This window comes from Spermophilus citellus (assembly GCF_964194105.1).
Source record: "Spermophilus citellus genome assembly, chromosome: 11".
NCBI classification, from domain to species: domain Eukaryota; kingdom Metazoa; phylum Chordata; class Mammalia; order Rodentia; family Sciuridae; genus Spermophilus; species Spermophilus citellus.
The window spans coordinates 103,891,208-103,909,615 of record NC_138192.1 but is presented as its reverse complement, the minus strand read 5'-3'; the positions used below and the strand labels follow the sequence as shown (position 1 = coordinate 103,909,615).

The window sequence follows — 18,408 nt, the reverse complement described above, 5'->3', positions numbered from 1 at the left end:
GCTCAGTGGTAGAGTGCTCACCTAGGATGTATGAGGCACTGGGTTTGATCCTCAGCACCACATAAAAATAAACAAACAAAATAAAGGTATTGTGTCCATCCACAACTAAAAAATATATATTAAAAAAGTGGAAACTGGAAAAATTTTTCTTGAAAATGTAAACATTCCACACTTTGAGTAACTTTAGGCACTATGTTGAGGAACTTACTTGAAATCCTTCAAACATTTATGCTCTGAGATATCACTCAAGTGGTATTTCTTAGGTGGAATAAAGCTAGTCTTTTGAACTAGCCCTTCCTCATTCTTATACTTGTTTTTTTTCTAGTATCATGTATCTAGGATGAAAATCAAATGAATCCAAATCCCACATTAATCACCAAACACACAGTGGAGTAAAGCAGACCATTACTGAAGATTTGGGGAAAGACAAGGAGGGAGGTTACCCTCATCGTAAACAGTATACTTCCTTGAGGATTCTTTAACAGATCTCTCAATTCCCCTGAATTATTTCTGTGGCTTATAAAACTTGCTGGTGTGATTCTGCCTTTCTCTTGTCATTCATTCCTGTTCCTCTCCCATCAACTCTGATGCTCCTCCTTACTTCCTTCTCTGGCTACTTCTAGAATCTCTTTCCCATTCCCAGATTTTCCTTCTCCTTTTCATATGTTCAACTAAAATCTTTGCTGATAAAGTCCATTTTTTTGCATTTTTCTGTACTTCTTCAACATCTTTATAATGTATTAGAACTTAAAAACCTAACTTATCCTTTAGCTTCTTTATCATAAAGCTAACATTAAATTCCTTAAACCTTCCTTTTGAATTGTTTCCCCTTCAATTATTTTGGTTATTCTAGTATTTTCTACTCTGCCTATATTCTTTTGTCATATCTTAAACTGTGTAATAGACATATTAGTCCCTGGCCTTAGATGCATAATATCCTCTAAGTTCTCCATACACAACACTCTCCACACTTGTATGGAGGAGAAATTTACATTTCATTTTTTAAAATGGCCTTGGTAATGGTTGAAGATATCAAAATCTTGTTTGTTTTTTTGTTTGTTTTTAAGGGTGTGGGTCTCTTATGTTTGTACTGGGTAGCAAATGAAGTAAGGAAAGATTATTCCAAAAACCGACTCAAGAACTGCCTCCCTATGAAGCAGTAGGGAATACTTGTATTTGTCTTAGTATAAACTCAAAACAAGGGAAACATGTTTTTTAGCAGTGATTTTGCCTATGGGTTTTTTTTTTTTTTGTACTAGAAATTGAACCTGGGGGTGTTCAACCACTGAGCCACATAGCCAGCCCACCCACTTCCTCTCCCCCACCCTGACCTTTTTGATACAGGTTCTCTTTAAGTTGCTTAGGGCCTCACTTAGTTGTTGAACTTAGCCTTGAACTTGTGATCCTCCCGCCTCAGCTTCCCAAGCCACTGGGATTAGAGGCATGTGCCATCATGCCCAGCTTGTATGTTTGACTTTTTAAATGTCAAAAACATAAAAAAGGAAAACACAAGAGAGGATACAGTCTTTAAAATATATATATATTTTAGCTGTTGATGGATCTTTATTTTATGTATTTATATGTAGTGCTGAGAATTAAACCCAGGATCTCACACATGCTAGGCAAGCACTCTTCCACTGAGCCAACAACCCCAGCCCAGGATTTAGTTTTTGATCATGAGAAAATATCCTGTCTTTAAGAGCTTGTATCTGAACTTTCCCTTCATGTGAGAACCATTGCTGTTCATGCCCCAGATTAGGTGAGAAATGTAGACATGCTGCTTATTGCTATACCCTGCAAGAATAAAGCAACCTTTGATTAAAAAGTTGACCAGCTAAGTGGCACACACCTGTAATTCCAGAGGCTTGGGAATCTGAGACAGGAGGATCGAAAGTTCAAAGGCAGGCTCAGCAACTTGAGGAGGCCCTAAGCAACTTAGTGAAACCCTGTCTCAAAATAAAAAATAAAAGTATCTGTGGATGCGGCTCAGTGGTAAAGTACCATTGGGTTTAATTTCTGTTACCAAAAGAGAGAGAGAGAGAGAGAATATCTATTGTGCAATATGGTGACTAATAACAAGGTTCAAGGTTTTGTACTCTTGAATATTTCTGAGTGAAGTTTTAGTGTTCTTATCACAAAAATTAAGTATGTAAAATAATGCCTATGTTAATTAATTCAATTTAGTCATTCCACAAATATACATATTTCAAAACAACATGTGGTACATGATACATATGGATTTTCATTTAAAAATATTGAGAGTAAAAATATATACCATATCCATTAATTTAACATAAAATGAACACAATTGTATGTATCAGAGTGTCAGAGGCATGGAAGTCAGGCAGAACAAAATAGAAAACTGCCTCTCAGAGAATGCAGAATAAGAATAGGTCCTTTCTTGGAGAAGGAAAAAAGAAAAAAGAAAAAAAACAGGTTTACCAGGAAAGGAATTGTCTTGGGAACGGGAAAGCTTTTAACTTCAAATTGTCATAGATAAAACGAAGGATCTGAATACCTGTAGTTATTACAATTTTACTTGTTTTATATGTATACACACACACAAATGTGATATATAATTATATATGTATATACATGAGTCCTTAAAATTTTTATCTCCCTTTTACATGAGTTATAATCTTATTTGAATGATTATAAATGATATAATTAGGGCTGGGGCTGGGGCTTAGTGGTAGAGCACTTGCCTGGCATGCGTGAAGCACTGGGTTTGATCCTTAGCACCACATAAAAATAAAATAAAGCTATTTTAAAAATCATACAATACTTTTAAAAAAGAAATGATATAACTATTATAAAATATTACATTAAATAAGCTTGCTAATTTTTTTTAAAGATAGTAGGGATTAAACCCAGGGGGTGCTATATCATTGAGCTACATCCCTAGCCCTATTTAATTTTTGAGGTAGGGTCTTGCTAAGTTGCTGAGGCTGGCCTCAAATTTGTGATCCTCCTGCCTCAGCCTATTAAATTTCTTCTTGATTAACTTATCATTTAAAAATATTTTAAGTTGACATAATAAATGTAAATATTTATGGAGTAAAGTTATATTTCAATACATGTATACAATGTATAATGATCAAGTCAGGGTAACTCCTCAAACACTTTTCCTTTTTTTAGAGATGAGAACTTAAAAATTCTACTAGCTTTTTTTCAGTACTGGAGATTGCATATAGGGGGTGCTCTATCACTGAGCTACGTGCCCAGTTTTTTATTTTTTGAGACAAGGTCTCAATCCTCCTGCCTCAGCCTCCCAAGTGTGTGTCACTATGCCCAGCTTCTATTATTTTGAAAAACACAATTAGTTGATATAACCATAGTTATCCAACTGTGTTATAGAACATTAGAAGTTATTCTTCCATCTGATTGCACTTCTATATCTGTAAAGCCTTCTCTCCCTCCCTTCTCCCCAACATTATTCCCAAGCTCTGGTAACCACTATTTTATTCTCAAATGTGTTCTCTTTCTGTAACTGGCTTATTTCACTTAATGACCTACAGTTCCATTAGTGGTGCTGCAAATGATAGAATTTCATTCCTCTTTACAGGTGAATAACACTCTATTATATACATATATTTACCACATTTTCCTTTTCCATTCATATGTTGATAGACACCTAGGTTGATTCCATACTTGGCTAATGTGACTAGTGCTGTAATAAACATGCAAGTGCAGATTGCTTTTTGACATACTGATTTTATTTCCTTTGGATATATACCCAGTAGTGGGATTGTCCTGTTTTTAGTTTTTTTTTTTTTTTAAGAGAGAGTGGGGGGGGGGGAGAGAGAGAGAGAGAGAGAGAGAGAGAGAAAGAGAGAGAATTTTTTAATATTTATTTTTTAGTTCTTGGCGGACACAACATCTTTGTATGTGGTGCTGAGGATCGAACCCCGGGCCGCACGCATGCCAGGCGAGCGCGCTACCGCTTGAGCCACATCCCCAGCCCCTGTTTTTAGTTTTTATTGAGACAAGGTATCACTAAGTTGCCTAGGGCCTCGTTAAGTTGTTGAGCCTGGCAGTGAATTTACAATCCTCCTGTTTCAGCCTCCCTAGCATCTGGGATTAGAAATGTGTGCCACCATGCTGGTTATACCTATGCTTTTGAAGGGTCAAATCCAAAAAAAGGTTTGCCCAGATCTTCATCCTGAAGCACCTCCCTTACATTTTCTTTTAGTAGTTCATAGTTTCATGCCTTACATTTAAGCCTTTGATCCATTTTGAATTGATTTTGTATACTGTGATAGGGATCTAGTTTCATTCTTCTGCATATGAATATCCCACTTTTAACACACCACTTATTAAAGAGACTGTGCTTTCTCCAATGTGTATTCTTGGTGCCTTTGTTGAACTTCACTTGGCTGAATACACATGAATTTATTTCTGGTTTCTCTATTCAATTCAATTCATTGGTCTATCTCAGTTACTATGGCTTTAATAGTATGTTTTTGAAGTCAGGGTTTGTGATGCCTCCTTATTTGTTCTTTTTGTCAAGACCGCTTTGGCTTTTGTGGTTAGTTCCATAAAGATTTTTTCCTCCTATATGTGAAGAATATCATTGGTATTTAGGTAGAAATTGCATTAGCTAGGGATCTGCATTTAATCTCTAAATCACTCTGAGTAGTATGAACACTTAACTTGATTCTTCTACTCTACGACCATGAGATGTCTTCTTTTGTGTGTGTGTTCTCTTCAATTTTTTTCATCAGTGTTTAATAGTTTTCATTTTAGAGTTCTGGCACCTTGTTGGTTAGAATCATTTCTTGGTATTTTATTTTTATGGTTATTGTAAATGAGATTGCTTTCTTGATTTCTTTTTCAGCTAATCTGTTATTGATATACAGAGACACTAGAGGTTTTTGTATGTTGGTCTTGTATCCTGTATTTCCTGAATTTGTTCATCAGTTCTAACAATATTTTGGTAGCCTTCATGTTTTTCTAAATATAATTCACTGTCTGCCAACAAGGATAGTTTGAATTCCTCCTTCTCAATTTGGATGCCCTTTACTTCTTTCTCTGGCCTACTTGCTCTGGCTACAACTTCCAGTATCATTTTGAATAAAAGTGGTGAAAGTAGACAGGTCCTGTTCCATATTTTAGAGGAAATCCTTTCACTGTTTCCCCATTTAGTATGATATTAGTGGTGGGATTGTCATATAACCTTAACTGAGTTGAGGTATGCTCTTTCTATAGCTAATTTGTTGAGAGTTTTTTATCATGAAGGAATATTAAATTTTATAAAATGCTTTTCTGTGACTATTGAGATGATCATATTGTTTTTATCCTTTGTTCTATTGATGTAATGTATTATACTTAATTGATTTGCCTATATAGTACCATCCTTGCCTTCCTGGGATAAATCTCACTTGATCATGGTATATAATCTTATCAATGTGCTGTTGGATTTGGTTTGCTAGTATTTTGTTGAGGATTATTGTACCTGTGTTCATCAGGGATACAGCTCTGTAATTTTTTTAACTAAACCAAATTTTAGTTTGGTTTTGGTATTAGGGTAATACTTGATCAACTTACTTTGTCTATACTTTTATTTTAGGAACTGAAGATTACAAGGAAAAACATTTTCAAATGAGAGAACTTTAATTACCTTGGCTTTCTAACTCTGAAAATACTAATGTTATAATTTTGCCACATATGAATACTCTATTACTTAAAATTCTTCAATTTTTATTTAGCATTTATTTCCTTAATATTAGAAATTTCATAGGTCTCTATATAAGAATGCAATCATGTATGTCTACTTTATAACACAATGGAAATTAAATGTATTTGCATAACTGTGAAGATAGCTAGGACTATGTTTGTTTTACTGTCTTGTGTATCTACCTTTCAGCAGTATAGGCATTCAGTAAATATTTGTTGAATAAGTGAATATAATTTGTCTATTCAATGTCATGCAATACTAACACAATATTCCTGTGTATGATGTTAGTGATGGATTAAATATTCCTCTTTAAAAATGGTTATTTTTTACATAATTTTTTAAAACTACCATCTTTGTCTTTGCAATTTGAGATAATATTATATGCTAAATTTGTACTTCAATGCATTTCTGGACTTTATTTTTCATTGGCATGTGAATGTACCAGATTTTAATTATCGAAAAATTCTTATATGTTTTAATATCTGGTAAGGGTAGTATACCCTCTTTTTATTTGCTTAGATATTCTTGCATGTTTATTTTGCAGTACGCATATCATGTTAGATAGCTTCATGAAAATGCTTATTGATGATTTTATTGTAATCACATTAAATGTTAAGACTGAAAGTGGATGGTGTTGAGACATTTTAAACTTAAAGACATCTTTATATTTATTAAAGGTTACCTGTATAACTTTCAGATATTGCTTATAATTATTTGGTTTTTGTCCTTCTGTAGATGTGTTCTGTCGTGTTTGCTGATTTGCACATATTGAACTATTTTTGCATCCCTGGGATCTCATTTGATCCTGGTGAAAAATCTTCTTCATATGCTACTGGATACAGTTTGATGTAATATTGGATACAGTTTGCTAGTATTCTGTTGAAGATTTTTCATTTGTAGTCATCAAGGATATTGGCCTGTAGCTTGTTTGTCGTTTGTCTGTCTGTCCTTGTACAGTTCTGGTTTCTAGGTAGTGCTGGCCTTATAACATGAGATTGGAAGAGTTCCCTCCTCTTCAATATTTTGGAATAATTTAAGAAAAACTGGTATCAGTCGGCCTTTTTTTTCTTTTTTTTTTTTTTTTTTTGGTACCAGGGATTGAACCTGAACTCAGGGGTACTTTTTTTTTTCTTTTTTAATTTACAGACAGGGTCTCATTAAGTTGCTTAGGGTCTAGCTAAGTTGCTGAGGCCAGCTTTGAACTTGTGATTATCCTGCCTCAGCCTCCTTAGCTGCTGGGATTACAGGCATGTGCCACTGTGCCCAGCTGACCTTCTTTCAATATTCAGTAAAATTCAGTAGTGAAGCCATCTCATCCTAGGCTTTTCTTTGATGGGAGACTTTTTATTACTGATTCAATCTCATTACTCATTATTGGTCTGTTTGGGCTATTTCTTTGTTTCAATTTTGGTAAGGTGTATGTGTCTAGGAATTTATCCATTTCTTCCAGGTTATCAAATTTATTGCATATATATTTGTTCATAATAATCTCTGATGATCCTTTATATTTCTTTGGTGTCAGTTGTATATACATATAGAAAATAGACATGAATATATAGAAAAATATTTCTGCTCTGATATTATTATTTCCTTCCTTCTACTAATTTTGGGTTTAGTTTGTTTTTAGTTCCTTAAAATGCAGCAATAGATTGAGATATTGGGGGTCGAGGGGCTGAGGATTGAGACTATTCCATTGAGCCACTGAAGTATACCCCAACTCTATGTTTTTTTTAATGTAGACACTGATTACTCTAAAATTCCCTTTTAGGGCTGCTTTTGCTATAGCCCATAGGTTTTGATATGTGGTGTTTCCATTATTATATTTTAAAAATTTTATTTCCTTCTTTTCCCCTTGATCTATTAGTTGTTTAGAAATAAGCTGTTTAATTTCCATGTGTTTGCACAATTTCCCAATTTTTTCTTGTTATTATTTTCTTGTTTCATTGCATTTTAGTCAGAAAATATATTCAACATTTTTTTCAGTTTTCAAAACTGAGACTTACCATATGATCTATTCTGGCGAATACTATTCTGGTGAATATTTCATGTACGTTTGAGAAGATGTGTACTCTGTCACTGTTGAATGGAATGTTTTGTAGATGTCTGTTACATTCACTGGTCTAAGGTTCAGTTCACCTCTGCTGTTTGTTGATTTTCTGTTTAAATGATACATTCATTGAAGAATGTGAGATGTAAAAATTCTCTTTTGTTATTTTATTGAAGTTTATTTTGCCCTTTATGTCTATTAATATTTATTTTACATATCTTGGTGCTCCAATATTTAGTGCATATATATTTACCATTTATTCTTGAATTGATCTCCTTATCATAATATAATGACCTTTCTTATCTCCTTTTTTCTGCTTCTTAAAGCCTAATTTAGCTAAATATGGCAATACCTGCTTTCTTTTGGATTACATTTGCATGGAATATTTTTTCCATCCTTTCATTTTCAGTCTATGTGTATTCTCAGAGGTGAAATGAGTTTCTTGTAAGCAGCATATAGTTGAGTCATTTTAAAAATAAAATCCATTCAGTTACTCTGTAACTTTTAATTGGGAAATTTAATCCACTTATATTTAAGGTAATTTTGGATAATTAAGGTCTTACTACTATCATTTTGATACTTGTTTACTAGTTTCATTATAGTCCTTCTCCCTCCTTTTCATCTTCTTTTGTGGTTGATTTTCTTCAGTAAAATGTTTTGATCCCTTATTCTTTTTCATGTGTCACTTATAGACTATAGCTTTGTGGTTACCATGAAGTTTAGAAAAATATTTTGTTTATAACAAACCATTTTGAAATGATGGCAATTTAACATTGAACACATGAATATGAAAAGAAAAAATATTTTAAAAACTGATAAAATCTACACCTACACTCCATGCCTTTTCACATTTTGAATTTTTTAAGAATTTTTTTTTAGTTGTTGACAGACCTTTAGTTTTTCATTTATATGTGGTGCTGAGAATAGAACCCAGTGCCTCACACGTGCTAGGCTAGTGCTCTACCACTGAGCCCACATTTTGAATTTTTGATGTTCCATTTTATATCTTTCTATATCACCTTTTGCCTAAAATATTAATGTACTTAACAGTATTTTAATTACTCTTTAGTCTTCATACTAAAGATATGAAGAGTTTTATACATCATGTTTACATTAGAACATTCTGAGTTTATCTATATAGTTACTCTTATCAATGAATTTTATATGGTATGGTATTTTCTTTTTATTCACTAACATCTCTTTCTTTCAGTTTGAAGAGTTCCCTCTAGCATTTCTTATAGGACAGGTATAGTGATAATAAATTCTCTCTGCTTTTGTTTGGGTATATTTTTATATCTCCTTCATATATAAAGGATAGCTTTTGGGGGGTACAGTATTATTGATTACCAGTTTTTTCCATTCACACTTCTGAGAAATCTGCAATCAAGCACATTGGGACATCCTTATTTTCTCTTGCTGCCCTGAAAAATCTTTTCTATCTTCAACCTTGAATAACTTGATTATTCTGTATTCTTTGGTTCTTTGTTGAATTGAATCTTTGTTGACCTTTGACATTCCTATATTTGGCTAGTTGTATCTTTCTCTATGTTTGGGAAGTTTTCAGTTGTCATCTCTTTGAATAAACTTTCTATTCCTTTGGCATTCTCAAGTTCCTTCTGACCCCCACAACTCAAAAATATTTGCTGTATTAATGCTATACCAAAGTTTTCATAACTTTCTTCTTTCCCTTCATTCTTTATCCTTCCACTGTGTTTCTCCAAATAGTCTATCTTTAAGATCACTAATTCTTTCTTGTGGTTGATTTATTCCACTATCATACCATGCAAGATATGTTAAAATGTGTTTAGTGTTCTTTTTAGCTCAAGGATTTGATTTTTTAAAAATTACTTCAATCTGGCCAAGTGTGGTGGTGCACACCTGTAATCCCAGTGGCCCAGGCAGCTGAAGCCAGAGGATCATGAGTTCAAAGCTAGCCTCAGCAACTGCAAGGTGCTAAGCAACTCGTGAGACACTGTCTCTAAACAAAATACAAAATAGGGCTGGGGATGTGGCTCAGTGGTTGAGTGTCCCCGAGTTCAATCCTTGGTACCCCCCACAAAAAATTTACATTAATATGTTAAATTTCTTTAACACTATTGAATCATGCCAGGCACCTTGGCGCATAGGAGGATCACGAGTTCAAAGTCAGCCTCAGCAATTTAGTGAGGCTCTAAGCAACTCAGTGAGACCCCTACTCTAAATAAAATATAAAAAGGGCCAGGATGTGATTCAGTAGTTAAGCATCCCTGGATTCAATCCTTGGTATATAAAAAAAAAGTATTGAATCATTTCTGTGTTTTCTTGAAGCTCTTTTTGTGGTGCTGGGGATTGAATGAACCCAGGGCCTTGTGCATGTGAGGCAAACAGTCTACCAACTGAGCTATATCCCCTGCCTGTTGTTGATTCTTTTTAAAAAAAATATTTTTACTTGTAGATGTATATAATACCTTTATTTATTTATTTTTATGTGGTGCTAAAGATCAAACCCAGTGCCTCACATGTCATGCATGAGGCAAGCACTCCACACTTGAGCTACAACTCTAGCCCCTCGTTGAAATTCTTTAAAAGTTATTTTTAATTCTCTGTCCAAGAGTTTGCAAATATCAGTTGCTGTAATCCCTTCCTGGTGCCTTATTTTGTTCATCAGGTGCAGTCAATGTTCCCTGAAGTTCTTGATGATTGTTGACATACAACATTTGGTGCACATTGCCTTGGATATTCCAGTCTTCATAATCTAGCTTTGAGTCTGTCCCTCCAGAATTTCTAAGCATTGTAGTAATCTTTGAACCTGTGGACATTTCCACTACTTCAGCTCTAGATGGTGCCCAGTATCTTAAGTTTGTTGCAAGTCTCTTATTGGTGTTTTTCTATTGTAGCACTGATGGTTGCCCCAAACCCAGTTTGTCCCAAGTCCGTGGTTGGGGAGTATCTATAAAGTGTTCTTTTCCCACAAGCCTCTGCCTGGGCCTGGGATAGGCCCAGACACTTCAATCATATTCACTGGTCTGTTGGAAGACACCACAGGATTCTGTCTGGCTCTGCACCTCACTGAGCAAGTCCCAGGCTTTTAGGGAGTGACTTGGTGCTTTCCTCCTTTTTCTTGTCCCAGACAATTATTCTGTAAATGTGGTCACCAATGCTGCAATGCTAGATCATATTTGGAGCCCACTGTCTGCTGAAACCAGCACAGTAAGATGTAGGCTGCTATGGGCTTCCTGCTATAGTGAACTTACAGCCCAAGACTGCTGCAGCTAGCCCCAGGTTGATTCTGGATGGTATATAAATCTGATCATCAGTGGCCAAGTGTCTTTATTTGGCAATAGGTCAGGTCCACAGGCTTCATCCACAGGCACTGGCTTGAAGACAGAGACCATTAGGATCTTCCCCAATGTTGGGTTTTACTAGCTCAGCAACTTAGTTCCAAAATACAGTTCTGTGTCATTTTGCTGATCTACTCTGTAGTGGCTGGCCTCTTGTTCCTTGCTGTGTGCCCAAAGTTGGGAGGGGTGGCAGAGGCAGCCCCATGGCCATCTGAATGACACTAAGCCACATAAGACCCAAGTTGCACAGCCACAGGGACTTACACAGTCTTAAGTTTGGGTGCCAGTCCCATGTGTGATTGCCAGTGATGTGGGGTAAAAGATAAATATGTCTGTCCTACCAGAGTCAGGTCTCTGCCTGATGCAGGTGTAGGACTAGAGACTCATCTGTGAGCATTAGCCTAAAGACGAGCCTGACATTGAGGCAAAGTCCTATGCTCACTTTCCTGCCCTGTGCCCTAGTAGCTGGAGCTTTGCTTCTTGCTCTTATGTCTGAGGGTGGCAAAGAGTTGATGGAGGCAGTCCTTTTGGACATCTGACTAAGGAGGATCCAAAGGATAATCTGCAGATACTGGTCTTAGGGCAGGAACTCTGGGATCCTGTCTGGTACAGCAGACCTGGTAATCAGAGGCCTGCACTTAAATTTTCTCTTTCTCTCCCAAGCTAGGGGCATCTCCCCTGTGTGTGCTTACTGGAGTTGGGACAGGGATGACATGAGAAACTCTTTCCTGCCCTTTTCTTATTGTCATAATACAACCAGGCATTGTGGTTTCCCATCTGGCTCTTTCTTAGCTCTTGTGACGGTGATTATTCATAAACAGTCATTCAAGTTGAGCAGACAGCCACCATCTTGTTCCCAATCCATTTCCTTTATTTCTTTAATCATGGATTCCTTTATTTCTCTCACATAAGTGTGACTCTGAAGTCTTTGTCTTTAAATCTAACACCTAGTCAGTCTCACCTGCAGCTTCTGTGGCCTGCCTTCTTGCTGATTTAGGCATCATACTTTCCAATTTCTGTACATGACTCACATCTTTTTGTTGGAAAACAGACATTTTAAATAATACATTTAAGTAACTTTGGGTATTGGTACTCCCCCTCTGAAACTTATTTACTTGTTCATTTGCCAAGAGGTTGAATTCTTTTATTGGAATCTATTCTTCATCTTCCTCCTTCCCCACTCCCAGTAGTGGGACACATTATAAGGTTTAGGTTGGGCCCTGTGATGACAGTTTCAGTAGAGTTCTCTGACAGTCTTTCTCTGACTATACCCAGCTGTCATTTACAGCTGATTGCTCTATTAATTTAAAAAAATACCCTTGAGCATAAATTGTTCCACAGCTTAAAACAATCAAATATGGACTTGTTCTCAAGGTCAATGTTTGAAATTTGTTCTGACGTTAGCTGGCTTTTTCAGGCAAACTAACTGGCCTACAGTTTAGCCTGAATGTCCAATGCAACCACCAGTCTTTTAGTTGCTTTTCACAGCCTTCATTATCTAGAGCATTCTTTGGCTTGAACATTTCCATACTTTGTTGAGAATAAAGTTAGTTCTTTTGTGAAGAGGTTAGGAGCTATCTTTTTTGTGGTCTGCTTCTCTCCCCTAAAGAAAATCTCTGAGTGAGGGACTGAGCTAGGAGTGGGGATAATGGCATGCTTCTCTGTGATAAACCTGCTGTACAAGTTGAATGCTAGATGAAGAGAGATGACAGGAGTCTGAGGTCTTTTTGGCTTCATGAAACTACAACTTTATACACAGGACCAAGTGCTCAGGGCCCTAACATCCTTAGCTTGCCATGCCTAACTCCAGAGTCTCCATCTGACATGTGGGTCTGGATGGGAGATGGGAGTCTCCACTCTTGACTACAGTCATGGGACAGGTTTGACAACAGGCAACTGGGAGCAACCTGTGAAAAGCTGGCATCTTACCCCTCCTGGAAGGTATCCTTTAACTGAGCACCGAGGGAGAGGGAACCCTGTGTTTTGGGCTATACCAAACTGGAGTGGAATTTCCATCTGGCCAAGTTGGGAGGGATAGGAAGGGAATGGTTCTCAGTTCAACCACCAGAGTCTCCCTGTTCTTCTTGAATTCTAGTACACTAGAACATTGACTAAAACATTGAGTCAAATGTTTTCATATTTTTTATGTCCTTGGGACAATTTCCAGAGACTTTAAATACTTAAAAAACAAACAAACAGGGCTGGGGATGTGGCTCAAGTGGTAGCACACTTGCCTGGCATGCGTGTGGCCCGGGTTCGATCCTTAGCACCACATACAAAACAAAGATGTTGTGTCCGCCGAGAACTAAAAAATAAATATTAAAAAAAATTCTCTCTCTTTAAAACAAACAAACACCCCGTAAGCTGGACATGGTGATGCATGCCTGTAAACTTAGTAACTTGGGAGGCTGAAGTGGGAGGATCATGAGTTTGAGGTCAGCCTCAGCAATTTAGGAAGGCACTAAGCAACTTAGTGAGACACTGTCTCAAAAGATTAGAGAATTAAATTAAAAAAAAAAAACAACAAACAACTTTCACCAGTTACAGTGAGGTGTAGGCTGGTTGAGCTTCTTATTCTGTCATGATGGAAATCCCTTTGCTTTCATTTTTATTGATAAGCATTTAAGGGCTACTTTTCCTCTGTTCATTGCTCTCTGTGTGTCTCATGGATTATGTTAGGAAATACTTTTTCATTGTATTTCAGAAAGTCTGTTCCCCTTTCAACCAAGAGTGTTTCATAGATTTTTAGTTTTATAGCCCTTTTTTAGTTTCATTTTAAAATTATTTCATTTTATTCCACTGTAATCAAAGCCTGTTGTTTATAATATCTCTACTTTAAGAACTGATTTTTAAGTTGATCATTTTTTGTGATTTTTTTTTGGGGGGGGTACTGGGAATTGAACCCAGGGGCCATATCCCTAGCCCTTTTTTGTATTTTATTTAGAGACAGGGTCTTGCCAGGTTGCTTAGGGTCCCTGCAAAGTAGGGCTAGCTTTGAACTCTTTTTTTTTTTTTTTAAGTTGTAGATGGACAGCATGCCTTTATTTTGTTTATTTTTATGTGTTGCTGAGGATTGAACCCAGAGTCTCACAAGTGCAAGGCAAGCGCTCTACCACTGAGCTACAACCCCATCCCCTGGCTTTGAACTCTTGATCCTCCTGCCTCAGCCTCCTGAGCCACTGGAATTACAGGCATGGGGCACCATACCTAGCTTTGTGCATTTTCAATGTGTGCTTGAGAAGGTTTGTTTCTAGTTTCAGGGTTTGTGTACATCCAAAATAACCCCCTTATTGATTATGCTGTCTGGGTCTTCTATATCTTTACTCATCTTTTGTCCTCTTAGCTGTGTTTTACTGAGTGTGGCATATTAAAATCTCCTATTGATTTGTTACTATCTCCTTGTATCTCTTCTCATTATTTTTGTCTATCATTAGGTGATAGCTTATTTTATATGTAGATATTTGTGTTATATCTTCACTGTAAAAATGTAACCTTTTTGATCTAAATCCCGCCCCCTAACCGTCCCATAAACTAATGATGAAATTCATTAGAAAATTGTTAATAAAATAGGATAAACTTGTTTCGTTGTTCTTGTATGTCCTACTGTCATTTCTTTAAACTGGAAAAAAAAAGGCTTTCTGTTTCTATTTTTCAATCAGTGGTTGTGAAAGATTTACCTGTTGATTCATTGGAAGGAGAAGATTTTGAGAAGGAATTCTCATTTCTGAACAATCTCCTAAGTCCTGGTTCTTCAAGTACTAGTGAATCCACCCAAGAATGCCAGACTTCCTATGGGAGCCCCAGTGCCGGTCTCATGTCCCAGGAGCCTTCTGTGGGGTCTGAGCCTCTTGCTCATTCCTCTCGATTCCTTCCTTCACAGCTCTTTGATCTTGGCTTTCATGCTGCTGGAGCTTTCAAAAGTGAGTATCTATGAAACATTTTGATACATGTGCCTTATTTTATCTTTGTGAAGCAAAATTATGTACTTGATGCTAGAATGAACAAGGAGATGGATTTTAACTTCAGTGCTACTAGATAAAATCTGCAGTCACTCTGGTCAAATGGAAATATATCAAATAGAGTCACCACTGGAATCCGTCAACAAGACTGAAAAGAAAAGCTGTTGTTTTTTTTTTGCCACCTCCACCAAACCCATATATCTTCATCAACTTTCCCAGGTATCTGATTTATAATATTTGGCCTGCTAAATTACCCTGGGACTTTTTTTCATCAAGTAAGATTTGGTGTGTTTTCTTCCTGTGGGTTCAAAGTTGGCAAGAAATTTTTAAAAAGCTCTGGTGGCTGACTGCAGGGCATCCTTCTGGGCAAGGCAGCAGGGGTGGAGGGTGCTGGAGCAGGCCGAGGGTACAGATCTACCTGAAGACAGGATCACCTGCTTTGTCACAAGGGCTCCTGATGCTCACCTGCAGCACCACTGTCTGGTGTCCATCTCTGCACCTTGGGAGTAATTTTGCTCCCACATCCTTACTGATTACCAGGTCCTACTCATTTTGTTCTGAAACATTTTTCAAATTTTCCACACTTCCTCTCTACTCCATGACCAGAGCTATTTAGAGACTCATTTGGTTTCCCAGCTTGCTTCAAGAGAGCCCCTAATAGATCTTCCAGTTCCACTAGTTATTTCCCAAGAAGCAAATTCCAATGTCAGTAACCTGCTTTAGATTTTCTAAAAATGAAGCACCATTGGCTTGAGGATAAAACCTTTCTGTAATGCATATTCACTTTATTTATTTATTTATTTATTTATTTTGGTACTGAGGATTAACTCAGGCCACATAACCACTGAACCACATCCCTAGCTCTATTTATTTATTTATTTATAGACAGGGTCTTGCTTAATTGATGAGGCTGGCTTTGAACTCGCAATCCTCAGCCTCAGCCTCCCGAACTGCAGGGATTACAGGAGTGTGTCACTGCATCCGTCTGGCCTAGTTTTTATTTTTGACACAGGGTCTTGCTAAGTTGCTTAGGCTGGCAAGAGCCAGTGTCAGTATTTGGCACATCAGGCCATGGCAGAAGGTGGCATGGTAAGAAGCACTCAAGGCAAAGGGAAGGTGGGGGCCAAACTTACCTTTTTTGTCAGGAGCTTACTCCTGTGACAATTAACCCACTCCCACCATAAGAGCAGAGCCTTGGGGTTGGGGTTGTGGCTCAATGATAAAGAGCTTGCCTGGCATGTGCGAGGCACTGGTTCGATCCTCAGCACCACATATAAATAAACAAACAAACAAATAAATAAATAAAATAAAGGTATTGTGTCCTATAGCATAAGAATTAAAATCAAGAATTAATAAATGGGATGAATTCAAACTAAAATGCTTCTCAGCAAAAGAAACCATCAGTGAGGTGAATAGAGAGCCTACAGCTTGGGAGCAAATTTTTACCGCTGGCACATCAGATAGAGCACTAGTCTCTAAGGTATATAAAAAACTCAAAGAGCTAAACACCAAACAACAACAACAACAACAAAAACAAATAACCCAATCATTAAATGGGCCAAGGAACTGAACAGACATTTCTCAGAAGGTGATATACAATCAATCAACAAATACATGAAAAAATGTTCAACATCTCTAGCTATTAGAGAAATGCAAATCAAAACTACTCTAAGATTTCATCTTACTCCAGTCAGATGGCAACTATTAAGAATACAAACAACAATAAGTGTTGGTGAGGATGTGGGGAAAAGGTACACTCATACATTGCTAGTGGGATGCAAAATGGTGCAGCCACTATGGAAAGCAGTATGGAGATTCCTTGGAAAACTGGGAATGGAACCACCTTTTGACCCAACTATTCCTCTCCTCAGTCTATACCCAAAGGACTTAAAAATAGCATACTACAGGGACACAGCCACATCAATGTTTATTGTAGCATCATTCACAATAGTTAAACTATGGAACCAACCTTCAGTAGATGAATGGATAAAGAAAAGGTGGTATATATACACAATGGAATATTACTCAGCAATAACAGAATAAAATCATGGCATTTGCAGGTAAATGGATGGAGTTGGAGAAGATAATGCTAAGTGAAGTTAGCCAATCCCAAAAACTAAATGATGAAATGTTTTCTCTGATATAAGGAGGCTGATTCATAGTGGGGTTGGGAGGGAGAACATGGAAAAATTAGATGAACTCTAGATAGGGTAAAGGGGTGGGAGGGGAAGGGAAGGGGCATGGGGGTAGAAATTATGGTGGAATGAGATGGACATCATTACCCTAAGTACATGTATGATGATACGAATGGTGTGAATATACTTTGTATACAACCAGAAATATGAAAAATTGTGCTTTATATGTGTAATATGAATTGTAATTGCATTCTGTCATATATGACAAATTAGAATTAAAAAAAGGGCAGAGTCTTTACAACCTAGCCATCTTTTAAAGGTCCTACATCCTAATACTATCACCATAGCAATTACATTTTAACATGAATTTTGGAGGGGACATTCAAATCAAAACATCTTACTCGAGCCTCAGATGATCTCTTTTACACAAGGAAGGACTAGGTAGGATAATCTAAATTCCTACTAGTGCTGAGTTTCAATTAAAGCATAAATATTTTTCCATGTTGTAGCAAACATTTCCCTATGCTCTATGGAGTTTTCATAATGATACTTTTAAATTACACAGTGCTTTGTTACTTTATGTACCATAATCTGGATGAATTTTTTCCTTATTGTTTCTATTTGTTCACTATTACAGATAATGCTGTAATAAACATATCCATGCATGCACTTTTCTCCTAGTTTAAAAGGGAAAATTTATCTTATTTCCTTAAGATAAATTTCTAGGAATGGAATTAGTAAATCCAAGGGTATAACTATATTATAGGTTTCAACATTCTAATTTTCAGGCCCTCTCTTCCCAATTGCTTTGAACATCTTTCTGTACCTTCTTCATTTTCATTCCTCCACCCCAAAACCTACATATTTATTTCAAACCACTTTGAAAATATAAGGATGTCTAACATAATTCTCTCTGGGACTAAAGTTGAATGATTGAATAAAATATACAATTGTAGATAAATTTTTAGTTTTATTTTTTTTTAAACTCTTAGACTACAGAATCTTATTCTGGTACAAAGACTGGAAGATTTATTTATTTATTTTTTACCTTTTCTTGTTTTTCTGATATTACTTCCTACTTGGTTAGCAGTGGATAATTCTTACTTCCCTCCCCCTAGGCTGGGTCTCCCAAGAGGGATCAGAACATACTGATAACCTGCCAGTGCCTTCACAGAGTCCAAAGAAATTAATGAGATGTAAGTTCTTTATTTTTCCCCACTGCATTACAGTTGAATTTATGGATAAACTTAGAAAGGATCACTTTTATAGT

General features: G+C 36.6%; 1 protein-coding gene across 1 annotated transcript in view; it reads left to right on the top strand.

Moving 5' to 3' along the window:
• ICA1L (islet cell autoantigen 1 like) overlaps positions 1-18,408 on the top strand; it is a 67,794-nt gene that overhangs the window by 41,682 nt on the left and 7,704 nt on the right. The window contains exons 10-11 of the mRNA XM_081262195.1: positions 14,704-14,964; positions 18,257-18,334. Of these exons, the coding sequence (XP_081118321.1) occupies positions 14,704-14,964; positions 18,257-18,334 (339 nt within the window). The remainder of the gene's footprint in view (positions 1-14,703; positions 14,965-18,256; positions 18,335-18,408) is intronic.